Source organism: Tachypleus tridentatus, chromosome 13 (genome assembly GCF_004210375.1).
Source record: "Tachypleus tridentatus isolate NWPU-2018 chromosome 13, ASM421037v1, whole genome shotgun sequence".
NCBI classification, from domain to species: Eukaryota; Metazoa; Arthropoda; class Merostomata; order Xiphosura; family Limulidae; genus Tachypleus; species Tachypleus tridentatus.
The window spans coordinates 155,053,732-155,068,419 of NC_134837.1; the positions used below are offsets into that span (position 1 = coordinate 155,053,732).

Genomic DNA, 14,688 nt, shown 5'->3' on the forward strand with positions numbered 1-14,688 from the left:
GTGGCAGACCAGAGAGGGAAGGAAGCTAGTTACCACCACCCATTGTGAACTCTTGAACCACTCTTCTACTATCAAATAATGAGATTGCCCAAACATTATAATGCTCCCATGGGGCATTGATGGGACAAGATTTGAATCTGCAACCCTCAGATTGCAAGTCAAAGCCCTAACCATGCCAGGCCCACTTACTAAAAGAGAAAAAGTGTTAAAAAGCATTCATAAAATTTATTAATCACAACATTTCAGAAATATTTGTAGGAATACACTTAAGCATAATGACTGTGTAAACAGACATTACATACTTAAGAAAAAAATTCTTCTATGCAAACAAACTTGATATTACATATTGAATAAAATAATTCTTCTGAACAGTAAACTTTGACATCACATACTCAAAGAAAACGTTCTCTAGTAGTGGGCTTCAATACTTGTACAGCCACAAAATCCTTAAAATCTAAAATGTATGAAGTAAACAAGTTTCAAACCTAATGTTAGACTTTGGTGGTTCCTTCTGTTTATTTATCATACATTTGTTCTTGCTTGCTTTGTTAACAGTGGACATTTCATATTCTTTTCCTATGTTTACCTCTTCTACAGGAACCACTGAATCAGATGAAGTTTCCAATTTGTCTTGGGAATGGAAATATCCATGACTGGAATTTTTGGCTAATTAAGAAAAACCAAAAAACATTCATATATACACTCACACATGATGCTTCTGGTGTTCATGTTGAACTTAAACATACTGAAGTAACTTATAACTTTTCTGTTCTTTTGTTGCAGGATTAATTTAATACTATCTTCTGGTTTAATGTTACACTTATTACTATTATAACATTTATTACTAAGTTTTGGAAATGTACTAATTAAATGATAAAACTAAAACCTAAGTCTAAATTCACTTGAAAAAAAAACACTGATAGTCATAGTGACTAATTATTGATTATTTTACTGGTCACTACACAAAATGTAATAGTCATTGTATGATGCATGTTCACTCTTAATTCTTAATAAACCAGGAAACATACAACTCATTATGAAAAATGCAATAACTCACAGAAGACCTTTCCTGTACAGCAAACATAAATACCACTTGACTGCTGAATGTAATCTTTAACAGACTACAGCTTGCGAGCTTATGAAATTTTAGTGAAATTTTGTTAGGCTAAGTTCAGAAGCTTCTAGTTTTTACATTATAGCTACTTCTGTTAATAAATATATAACATTAGATATAAAATACATATATAAAACATGGATATGTAGTACTTGCTACATAACAGAGCTCTTCTGCACTTTAGATGTTCTTCCATATGTCTCATTTAGTCATGCAAATTTGGATGTTTAAAAAAAATTGTATAACTTTCTAAAATGCATTTTAAAACAAAAAAACATAACAGTTACCAGAATAGAATATTCTCAAACTACTATAATCTATCCAACCTTCTAAGTTAGCTATAAACAGGTTGGAAAAATTTATTTAGCAATCAGAGCACCAAGATATGATCACCACATATGAAGTTATTCTGCTAATGATTTATAGCAGGAAAAGTAAATTGTAAGGTTCATGAAGAAAATGTGACATCTAAACAAATTAAAAAGTTAAATATTCAAATTTTATATTATCGCTCGTCATTATGTGGAGTTAGTTTTTATAATTAATCGTAAACTCAGCAACCTATTTTTGAGGTAGAAATTTCTGAAGTATAGAAATTGGAAATTAGATGAATCACATGACACAGTAAAATGAAGACTGAGAATTTTCTTTTTTTAAATTAAATTTAAAAGTAGTTAATATGTGTACATTAAAATAGCTGCCCCTCAAGCAGATTTTGTAATTGGTCAAAACAACCATCAGCTTTCATTCCTGCCAGTCAAAATTCTCTGTTTGGTATTTACTGGTTATCAGTAATGCTGTATATTAAACAGGTACTCACACAAGATTGTTTATACAGTCTACATGAATCTCTTGTATGCTCTAATATTTAGCATACCTACTTGCATCACATAGAAGGTATCACTTATAAATTATTTACTAAACCAAATGAGTGGCTTTAACTCTATCTCACTGGGTAAGTCTAACTGCATGTCACACTCATTTAGTGTATTAATCTGAAAATGTAATTAAACTACTTTATGTTTATGTTATACTTATTAATATAGCATAAAATCATGAATAATAATCCATATATTAATAGTATACAAGATTTACGTTCTCGGCTTTACAAGGTAATATTTTAAAAATTCCCGAATTCCCTCAGTGTGAGAAATATGACATTTTCTTTAGGAATCCTTCATTCTCAATTCTATTCACCACTCTTCCACCAAGTACAAAATTTAATGTAAATTACTTACAATAACATCACCATTGCTCAGACACACTATAATTTTTATGTTGTTCAATTCTGTTTGCTTACAGAGCCATCAAATAGAAATTCAGACCATTCTTGCCACACCCACACGTCACATCCTCTCTTCCAAGATTTGTTAACAGTTTTTTCTCACATTTAATTCTACATCATGTATAATCAACATAAAGCCAAAGTTTTCATCTATTAAATGAAGTATTATATTACATTGTTTTCTGAACAGAGAATTTGCAATTCCTCAATTAGTACAAGTTCCATTCCAATAAAATTTTAGATATATATTGTTACAAATTTAAAACTACTTAGGATAAACAAATGTAATTTCATATTACAATTTGAAGTAATTCTAGGATGAAACATATGACAATTTAAATTTCTTTTTTTCAATGGTGATGAGGTCAGTCACTGACTGACCACATTAATAGTTAGGGTAGCTAAGATAACAAATAAAATATAGTTTTACTGAAAACAATTTAGGAAATCATAGAGATTACACAAATGATATTTGTGAGTTTGGGAGAAGAATAATAATTTTATCATGAAATGAAAATCACTTCACTCTTGAACTAACAGCAAAACAAATCTTAAGTATAAATACTTCTCTAAAAAAAATCTGTTTTTCATGTACAAAAAACTTGTAATACTTACTAAAAGTCCAACATATTTTGTGAAAAAACACATAGTGCATTAAAAGTTATAGTATACATACTTAATGTATGCAACTATGTATACAAGGTTGTGTACTTTTCCCATTGTGAAATGGTTAACTCAAAATTCTCCACAATATTTTACTTGCCACCAGTACTCAGCAGAGAAAAAATTAAATGTAAAGTGTTCAAATGTCACAAATAAATATATGATAAAGAAGCACTAAAATAATGTTAAAAAAAAAACAATACCCTATTACCCAAGTGCTTTCAAAAAACAGACTTTTCTTCTTCAAGGGTAAATTGATAATTAATAATATTCAGGATATTTTAAACTTCAGGTAAAAGTGGTCCAAGTTATGAAAAATATTAATCATTACACTACATAATATAAATTTTGTTCCTGGTTAGTATGTTGTTTCTTAATTGCTTATGTTGTAAAAGTACAGAAAATGGCCATTATTCCCTTCAAACTTTGCTTTTGTGACCTGGATAATGAAATTTAGAAATTAACCTATTTTCTATGTAAAAACAGGCAGATTTGCACATTTTCATTTACATAAGGTCTGAATATCTAAAATATCCTGTTTAAAAGTGAGTAGCTTTTCAAGATTTATGGTCCAATGAAGACACCAGCTTTGATCTTTGCCTCAGACAGTTTAGGGAAGAAGTCTCGAAGGTACTTGAAGGCTGCAGACTCCTTATCAAGAGCTGTGACAAATTGTTTCATAAGACCCAATTTTATGTACAATGATGGGAACAACACCCTTTGGAGGTCCACTAGTACCTACCCACAGAGAACTCGGTCCATTGTGGCCAGTGCTTCCTGTTGTAGTGCAATGCAGTATCCCTGCTGTCTCAAAGGCAAAGATAACAGGCTTCTGGATGAGCTATCAATGAAAAGGTCACTTGTTTGGGTTACAAGCAATTCAAATTGCCTCACACAGACTGGATACACTGTGGCAGAAGCAGAGCTCATCTTGATGAGTGTAGAAGCTTCCTCTGACTTGTGACTTGCACACTTTTGTCTAACAAATCCCACTCCTTAAGCCTAGATGTCAAAAGCTTGGAATTCGACTTTGTTAGACCTAGGTAGATTTCTGATCAAGTCATTGAGGTCTCTTTGGCTGAAATAGTATGGATTTCTCTCACTAGCTGTACCTCTGAAATTGTTATATGGATCTTCAACATCTACCTCCTCTTCCATAACATTCTAGAAAGTTCTTGAAAATTCTTGTAAGTTTGAGAAAATTCTCTATCAGCTACTCAGCACTGAATCTACATGGAATGTTCTGGAGAATGGGTAAATTTGAAAATTTCATTACCTAGGTCACAAAAGCAAAGCTTGAAGAGAAAAATAGGTCTTTTCCATTTATTTTAGTCATAAGCAACTGGGAAATTAAACATTCTGCCCAGAAACAAGAAAAAGTAAAAATTTTGTTACATAGTGTTATACTAACTATAGGACCAGTTTCAAATACTCATCAGACATTTTTATATCTTAACTCCCATTCCAACAGTGGTATTAACAATAATCTGGAAGAAAAGTCTGACAAGAATTCAAACTGCAAGTGAATATTTTTCAAATTAATATTAAAAGGAAATTAGAGCAACGCTATTCCATTTTAATAGCTCATCATAAAAATATTTTAATGCAAAAACAGTTTTCTAAAATCTCCGAGAATCTCAGTAGTACCTCCTATCAATAACACCATATTTCTGCCGACTTACTAAGCATATTATAATTTTCTAACAATTTATATATAAATAAACAGGAATGTAGTGCTAACAGTTACATTAATTACAATAAAAGAAATTACACTTAAAACCTGAAAGAGAAGATCATTAACTTCTATCAAGTATTTCAATTTCTCTTGAAAATCTTTCCTTAATAACTCTTTCTTGTATTTGTTTCAGTGTTTGGCTAAGTCACAGCATTAAATCAAATTACATGCAGTAAGATATCAAGCAGTTATGAAAATAATATTTATTTTTTTGTGTGTGTTGGCTCTATTAATTTAAATTGTATAACAACAGGTTAAATTAGTATTCATACTTTCCTGAATTAAACAGCTAAATTCAACTGTTTAATTGAAATGTGTTAATGAGAACAATTTGGAAAAAATCTTATATATGCAAGTTATTCTAACTTGGGAAAGCAGTCACCTTCCCCCAACTGTCTGCAGGCAGTAAAGCGTGATATAAATGTAGGATGTTGCGGGCTTGAGCACCCACATCTCGCTTTACTAATTTCTAATTTTCTTATGTGAGACTATCAAATTGGAGGCTAAGACTAATAGACAGTGTATCCCCACTGCAATGCGAGTCCTACTTCATCTGTCACTTCCAAAACCTAGGAAACATTTTATAATCCCATGTTATAGCTTGTACCTTATGATAGTGTTTTTGTTTTGTTTTTTGATGTGCAGTATATTTTTTTAAAATTTTGTAAAAAAATTTCATGTTAATGTGTTTTAGTTTATGGCTTGAAAATTTTATGGTTATCATATATATATATTTGTTTATTTTTTGAGTTTTGTGCAAAGCTACACAAGAGCTATTTGCATTAGCTGTCCCTAATTTTCCTAGAGGGAAAGCAGCTAGTCATCACCACCCACTGCCAAATCTTGAGCTACTCTTTTACCAACTAACAGTGGGATTGACTGTCACATTATAATGCCCCCACACAAACAGAATAATTCACAATTGCTTATCTGAAACGAACAACAACTGAACAGTAGGAACAATAATAAAAAGAAAATTTATAAATCTTTGATGTTTTGTTTAAGATATAAAAACTTCTATTAGTCCTTTAACTGCATTATTCCTTCAAAATAATTATGCCATGTAAGATCCCTCAAACTTTGTTAAATGTTAAGTGTTTTAATCTTGTGTAAGTGTTAAAAAATATATTTGTCCATTAATCAATTTCCATCACAATCATTAAACATCACTATATTTCTTGTTTTTCATGTATATGTTTTTACAAATTAGGAACTTAATAAGTTAGATTTTGTAGAAGAATGAAAATAACTCTTCACAAAATATTCTTGCAAGCAGCTCATGCATTGCATCATTCAATGTGGTAATGTAAGCAATGCATTCAATGAGTGATTTAATATTTGTATGGTAGAATTATAAGACATATTTCAAACAACAAAATAAAGAAGAAACAGATATACATTTTTGGGAGCTTTATGCTTTTACAATAAATGACTGTAGTTTTCTGTTACAATCTGCAGTCATTTAAATTTATTTCATATTTATTTTATGGCAGCTAGAAGGCTGGTCAAATTGACTGAGTTTATACAGTTAGAGTATAGAAAGTAACAGATAAAATAAAGTTTTACTAAAAATGCATTTGATATTTATTTAGAAGGTTGAGTTTGTTTAAATGAAATTTGAGAATTTTCAAATAAATAAAAGTATTTTTAATCTTAAAATGAAAGTCACTTTGCACTCAGAGCAGTCAACACTCTGATACCTTATATTCATAGACAAATTTTTAGTAACAATATTTAATTTAAAAAATTTGATTTTCTTGATACAAAAACAAGTAATACTTACTTACAACTTGCCAAATTTCATGAAAATAAACAAAATATATTAGAGAAACTGTGATGAGTGTTTTGTAGTTACAGGGTCAGTCATAACGACCAACACTGTATGGAAGGAGTTAATTGCTATAAAAATTAGCACGTATACATTCTTTTCAAAACATAAAATTAAAAAGATTTTTTACAATAGGAAAAGCAGCCAGTTTATCAAACTTACATTTTTGTGTTTGTTTATTGAAGAGTGACATAACATTTGCTTGTTTCTGTTTCAGCTGAGAAGTAGACTTTGACTGGAGTTTCTGTGATAAAAATAAGGAAGAATATCTACTGATAAAAATTAATTTCACATATATATAAATCAAGACCTTTTGATAAGAAATTCAAGGTGACTTTACAATAAACCCCCATATTTAAACCAACTACATCTTTAAACAGTTTTCATCCATTAAGGGAATAAGATTTCAAAGATATTTCAAGGATTGCAAACTATAATCATAAAAGTAAATATTAAATCTATCCTTAAAAAAGCTAAGCAAACATTATCTATTTTGGACAACACTCACTGTAATGTTGCTGTGAAGTACTTAATGCAATATATCGTGACATGCAGTAATGTATTTAATATTAGATTCAGAAATTGCACGTTTCTGCAATATTAATATTAAAAAAATTAAATTGTATAAGACAATGTTCATCTATCACTGAAATATACTAAAGTCATTAAAAGTACCAAGTAGACTTCTCAATAAAAAATCTTTTTTTTAGGTAGTTCACTATAGTTATTATACAATAAAGTCACAGAAATAACAGTTAACCAAGTTCTTTAGAGAACTGAACACATTTCAAAAACTATTTAAATATATCTGGAAAAAAAAATAAAGCATGTTAGGGTCACTTCTCTTTATCAAAAATCATTAAGAGCACTAAAATGTAAATCAAATAAGGAAAAAATACATAAAACAATCAAGACATCATTGGAAAGTCAGAATGAAGAAAGTCAAAAGAACAGATAATGCATAAATTAAAAGCTAATTCACCATAAATTATTCACACCCTAAAAATATTTATCCTTTTAATGTCCCATTCCTATTATATTTTTAAATGGAAGAAAATTTATAACACCTCAATAAATTGATTTATCTCAACATCATGTAACAAAACAATTGCAATTAAAAAATTCTCTACTGTAGCAGCACACTAGATCATTGGTCATTGTAATCTCACTGTATGGGCATTTTTTCACATCTTCCAAATTTTGTGGATGAGTAAAAAAAAACACTCCATAGCCACAGCAAAAATGTACTATTTCCTAATCTGTAGATATTATCACTAATAAATGGACATAGTATCAATTTACTTTTTAAAAATGCCTTTTGACTAAAGTAATATTGCCAATATCTTGTAAGTACATTCAAAGAATAGTTGCATGATTCACCACAAAGACTGGTTTTATTAAAATCACTAATCTTGAATTGTTGTGACAGAAAGAGAGAAGAAATAATGCTAGTTTGAGAGAAAACTACCTTGTAATCTTGTTTATACATTCCTTAATAAATCTTATGTTTCTTTATATTTTTTAAATTTAAAACCAACTTTTAGAGCATAATAATTCCTGATACCAGGGGATAAACTTGTGCTTCACATATCATTTATTTATTAAAATTATCTGACTACTGATACATTGGTTAGGAAAAACATATTTTTGTTTAAAAAGATATAGATAGGACTGAATCTTCAATCTCCTACCTGTGAAGTGTATACTGTGCCCTACAAGCTAAAATAGTGTTTGTTTGTTTTTTGCATCTGCATTATTAAGTGGAATACTATATATAAGACAAAAATATATTTTAACTAGATAAATCCTTTAAATAACACCATTGCAGTATTATGTAGTTGTACATGAACAAAACAAAAAACCTATAAGCAGGAAATGGAGAAGTTTTATTCAGATTTAAAGAGTAAAAACATGCACTGACAATAAATGAAATATATCTCTGTATACAACATTTTTCATATAAATTCTTTGTACATATGGTTAACTACCATCTTTGACTAAAATCTTGAGATTTTTCTTCATTGAACTTTTCATAGTGGTTTAAAAATAGGGAATTTTTAAAATTATGATATCAAGTGTAAAAATCAACTGTCTTTAGTTGTTGCTGTTTCATTTAATTTTCTGTTTGTTTCTCAACAGTAACAACTTTGTTAATACTTAACAAAGCATGAAGTTCATAACCACCAATAACTAAAATAAAATAACAGTAACATTTTTATTCTCCTAGTAGGTAAACTCATTCTTTCTTAATGAAGAGTATTTGGAGTTTAGGCTTAATTGTTGATTTTAAAGAACCTTTATTGAAATAGCTCAAAGTGTATAATATTTATAAATACTGAATATTTTAAAATTATGGTAGCAAGTTTAAAAATCAACTGTTGTCATATTTTTGTTTTTTTAAATTTCTTGTGTTTGTGTGTATATATAGATATATTTTACATATGTATATCATTTGAAACCTGTAATTATTTTATTTTGCACAGCATGTTAGCTGTAAAGCAGTGACTACTGAGATTAACTGCTGTATATTATAAAGTGGGTAAACTTGTTCTTCATGCAAAGCATATTTAAACTTTAAACTTAATTGTTGATTTTAAGTACTTGTTTGATTTTTTTTTAGAACTAATAGCATTGCATTACTTATAAGACAGAAAGGTAAAGAGCTAACTTATTGTGTTTCCTTGCATGTTCATGATACTGAATTAATTGTCTTTAATGTTCTAAATATCATGGTTCTGCACTCATTTAAATGTGAATGTGCAAGAGTAAATTAGGCAATAGGAATATTGGAGTTCCCTGTCAGCTAGCATACATACATGCAATGAATGACTGACATATGTTGTTCTTTTAATTATATTGATAGGATTTCTTTTATAGTCACCACGCATTTTTGAAATCAAAGATCTAAACTAATACACCTTTGAGACCTATCATCAGTGCTATAAACTCAACTTGCCATCAACTAGCCACCTTCCTGGTACCTATCTTATCTCCACTATAAGAAAATACCAAACATCACATTCCAAACTCAACAGATTTCACAGAATACATCAAATCCCAAGATATTCTGGTCAGTTTTAACACCACAGGCCTATTTACTAATTTTCTAAATTCTAAAACCTTTCATATCACCAAACAACTACTGAACAACTCTCTACCACACAAAACTAGCATGAAGACAGGCACCATCATGGACCTAACAACTATTTGCCTACAATCAACTAATTTCCAGTAAAACAAGAAATTCTATGTACAAACAGATAGTCTAGCTATGGTGTCACCACTCTTTCCAATCCTAGCAGCAATCCAAGAGCCCTTTCATCCACATGTATAAACCCAAGTATCTACAAATATGAAGTTCACAACACATTTGTTATTTAACCCCATGGTCATGAAAACTTACCAGACTTCTTAGAATATCTTAGTTCTATAAACAAAGGAATCTACTTTGCCAAGAAAATAGAGGAACAAAACAGTTTACCATTTCTTGAAAAACTCATCAACAGACAAGAGAGAAGAATCACCACAACTGCATTCAGAAAACTAATCCATACAAAGATATACCTACACTTGGTATAATCCACTGTCTAAATAAGAAAGCAGAAAACATTTGAGATGAGACATCCACTAAAACAGAGCACAAAAGATTGTAGTATTTTAAATATAATGGTTACTCCTACTCCATCAAAAACTCCCCGAAGAAGACAAGAGAAAGGAAAAACTAGGAAAATACCACTACGACTACCATTTACTTCCCTTGCCTGCAAAGTTTCAGTGAAAATCTCAGGCACATAGCCAAGAGATTCATACAATGTTCAGTGGAAATCCTATAAGGTTTCAATATTCATTCTTGCGAGAAACCAATAGAAATCTACCAATGAGACACAAAAATGTCATTTATGAAATTTTTTGTTCCTGCAGTGAAACATACATTGGAGAAATGAAAAGACTCACAACAAGAATAAAAGTATAAAGACAATACAAGACTCATGAAAACACAAACTTCAGCCATTGCAGAACATACCATGTCAACTGGACACAAAATAAATTGGTAAAAAACGTCAATAATTGACACAGACAAATTCAGGAAGACAAGAAAATTAATGAATCATTTTACATTAACACAAGAAGATCTTCACAAAAACGATTTCAGATTAAAGGTAAGTAACCTGTGGCTATCATTGGTTGAATTTACAGGAAGTCTCTCCATCAATCAGAAAGACAGATAAACCAACCAATTATAACATGCTCTCCACAAACCATAAGAATACTATAAAGATCAACTGCAATATATATACACTGACATGAAGATAAAAAGCAAAAAAAACTTTTAAAACATTATCCTCTACACTTCTCTTTCTACAATAGGTAGTTGCTATCCACTGAACTGTTTCATCACAATATATATATATATGTATAATACATACATACACACACACACACACACACACACACACATAATCACACCTTTTTTTCTTGCTTTTTATTCTGTTTTGTGTTGTTAATTTCATTCTTGTTCAAGCTTTCTTCTGTTTCTTTCTTTTCAAGCTTTTCATTCTCCCTTGCATCGTTTTCTGTTTCACTTTCAATACTTGGACTGTTACTTTCACCTAAAGACTATAATAAATATAAAACACTCACCACAGTCAATAATATTTATATGCTTATTACTTGCAGATCTGCTATATGTCATTATTTATCAAAAACAAGTATACACTGACTCAATCATTCCATCTTTTGAAATATGTTTTTTGAAGTAACTGGATACCAACATGTATATTTACTCCAACATAAATAAACTGATATTATTTTCAGAAAAACCACTGGTTTACTTCACGTAACTGACAAAGACATGTATTTGTGTGATAGTGGTTGTAACGTACATGAAACTCTTTTAAATATAACATTGTAAAATATTGCACTAATGATTGTCATTTAACTACTTAAGAATTCTTGTGTTTATACTTTTAACTATGCTCCTAAGTACTGATACTATAATTTCAGTGAACTTAAAGTAACTGAAATATTTTTATTTTATTTTTTACTTAACTAGAAAATGTTATTATAATTAACATCTGCAACATTTAAATAAACTCATTTTCAAATCATTTTAATTTTGCAATAAACTAAACAATTAAAACAACAATAAAATCCACATAAATGCTCAACATGATATAAAGATAAATTAAATGTTATAACAAATAAAAGCAAAAATTAAAAACATTGCTTTTATGACAAAATATTTTTTGATGTTTACTTTATAATCTCTAAAAATATAAGACAGCATTACAACTACCTCCACATTTCACTTTAATATTTCAATTGGATTTGAATCATTCAATTTCTCAATTAAAACAACAATAAGTTATGTATGCAAAGCTTCATTCTTTGTCCAAAAATAATGAGCATATTTTACCTTTGGTTTAGCAGTAGACACACTTCCATCATTTTTAGATGAAATTGGGCTTGACCGTATGACCTTCTCTGCTTGAGACTGTTTTTCTAATACTTTAATAGGTCTTATTCCACAAAGCCTGTAGGTTATATAACATATTTAACATCTTCTATTCACCCATATCAAAGGGTAATAGTTTTCTATAACAATCAAATCTAGTTTTTTCTTTCTAAATACAGTCCACCACTTGTAGTATTTTACAAAACAAAGAAATAAATAATTACTCCTACAGTGCTTTTAAATAACAAAACCAACAAAAATGATTGTACTACATGTTTAATAGAATTTTTCAAATAAACTAACAGCTTTAAAATGCCCATTTGTCTTTGATGATATTTTTCATATTGTATATTTTTCTGAATGATTTTGTAATAAGATAGATACAAATTTAAAATATATGTAATATTGCGAAACTCCAAACTATCAGTCATAAACTAATGACAATTATATTAACCCTACAACGAAATGGCCCAGTGAATTTATATGACACCCTTATTGCCTATATACCATATTATTAATGTAGTTCACATTTTAAGAAATATGTTGAGACAATAAAAAGGGTAATCAACCTGTAACTCAACCTTTAGTACTAATGACAAATCACACCAAATAATGTTTTCTTCAAAAGCCTGCATGTGAACATGTACAAGGTATAATATGAGTTTGCAAAGCCACACGTCTTGAGAGTCTGGGATTACGACTGTAAACACTACTTGCATGAAGCACACCCAAATTCTATGGTCAATAAATTACTTACATTTGCTAATGATACATGTTAAGATTTTGGGTGTTGCTGGCTGTAAAAAGGATAATTAGATGGGAATAACCTCAACATTGTCAGAGAAGATATGGACCTTGGTGTACTGATTGATAGTCTCTTAAGTCATCCAAGCAATGTGCTGTGCTAATGGTATGGCAAATAAGATTATGGGTTGTATCTACGGAAATATTGAATATAAGACTAAAGAGATTATAAAGTCACTGGTTACACCACATACGGAGTAGTGTGTTCAATCTTCGGCTCCTTACCTTGGGATGGGCACTGATTGTTGAAAATGGTTCGGGAAGGGCTACTAAGATGGAAAGGTTGAAATCTCTAAAACTGTTTTCTATTAAAAAAAGAAGAGTTAGGGGGAATCTGACTGAGGTGTTTAAGATTGTAAAGAAAATTTATAGCGCTGATACATATTTTTTTCATACTTAACAATGATAATAGTAGGATTAGGGGATATAAATGTAAATTTTGGCAGGGTAGGAGTCATCTTCATATAAAACAGTTTTATTTATCGAACCGAGTAGTTGGCCTTTGGAATGAGTTGCCTTTGGGTGTTGTAGAGGCAGTAAGTATAAGAGAAAACCCAGCTATTGGAAATGCTAAATGTATAGTGCATCTAGGTGCATACATGATTGGCCTTCTCCAGCCCAACACTAGGTAACATCAAGAAATCCAGTTACTGGGCTACAGTAGGAGGAGGATCCTCTCCATTGTGACCTCAACCCTAGTGAGAAAAAATGGGAATTTAACATCTGAACTGCAACTGAAAATGATTATACTGGTTGGTCCTTCACCAATTCAGCACCAGAACACCCAAGAAACTGACATTCATGTAGCAGCAGGAGGGTAAAAAGCTGGCCAGAGGGGTGAACTGTACAACACAAACAGAACAACAATGCCCTACTCTCTACCGAGCAGAATTAGTCACACTCAGAAGACAGCCTCTAACAACATTCCACTAGAAAAAAAAAAAGGGGGGTGAAAGCATACTGAGGAGCCCAAAGGAGCACATCACTATAAGAGTCATGAAGAGTTACTGAATTACATTGAAAATTCAATTAAACCACTTTATTATTAATATATTTTAATGCAATTGGCATTATCAATTATGTTATAATTCAAATTATTTTTCTTTTATATAAAAAGAAATATCCAAAACTGTATTTATAACTTCAGTTTTAAGGTCAGGTGACACACTTGCAGCTAAAATTATCTTCCATTTCTTCTATTTCAATACCATTCGAACCTGAAGTGTGCATGTAATGTATACACACATAAGTACATGTAGAAGCTCATTACCTGACACCTGTTTCAAATTTTATTTGGAGATTTTGATAAGGGAAGCTACAAATCTTTCTCCCCCTCTGATGGAAAGGGGACTGTTAGGCAGTAGGTTTGTTTTCAAGTGCATAACCAATAAAAACCAATCTCATTGCTTGTATCTTAAAACTGACACAAATTACACTACAAGGGCTGTTCAACAAATACGCGGACTGACGTCATAAAACAAAATGTACTTTATTGAGAAGTTACAGGTCTGGGACCCCTTCAAGGTACTCTCCTCCCCAACGCACACACTTATCCCAACGGTGTTTCCACTTGTTGAAACAGTCCTGGTACGCTTCTTTTGTAATGTCCTCCAGCTCCTTCATCGCATTTGCCTTAATCTTGGGAATCGTCTCAAATCTTCTTCCTTTCAAGGGTCTTTTGAGTTTGGGGAACAAGAAAAAATCGCAAGGAGCAAGGTCAGGTGAGTACGGGTGGGGGTTGGGGAAGAACAGTGATCAAGTGTTTGGCCAAAAACTCACGAGTTCTGAGGTACAAATTTCGCAG

General features: G+C 30.6%; 1 protein-coding gene across 4 annotated transcripts in view; it reads right to left on the minus strand.

The window, feature by feature from the left end:
* Positions 1-14,688, minus strand: part of LOC143237163 (uncharacterized) — a 40,177-nt gene that overhangs the window by 4,328 nt on the left and 21,161 nt on the right. For all 4 annotated transcript variants that reach the window (XM_076476114.1, XM_076476115.1, XM_076476116.1 and 1 more), the window contains 4 exons: positions 12,042-12,159; positions 11,093-11,242; positions 6,788-6,869; positions 486-666 (listed from right to left, as the gene is read on the minus strand). In XM_076476114.1, coding sequence (XP_076332229.1) covers positions 486-666; positions 6,788-6,869; positions 11,093-11,242; positions 12,042-12,159 — 531 coding nt within the window. The remainder of the gene's footprint in view (positions 1-485; positions 667-6,787; positions 6,870-11,092; positions 11,243-12,041; positions 12,160-14,688) is intronic.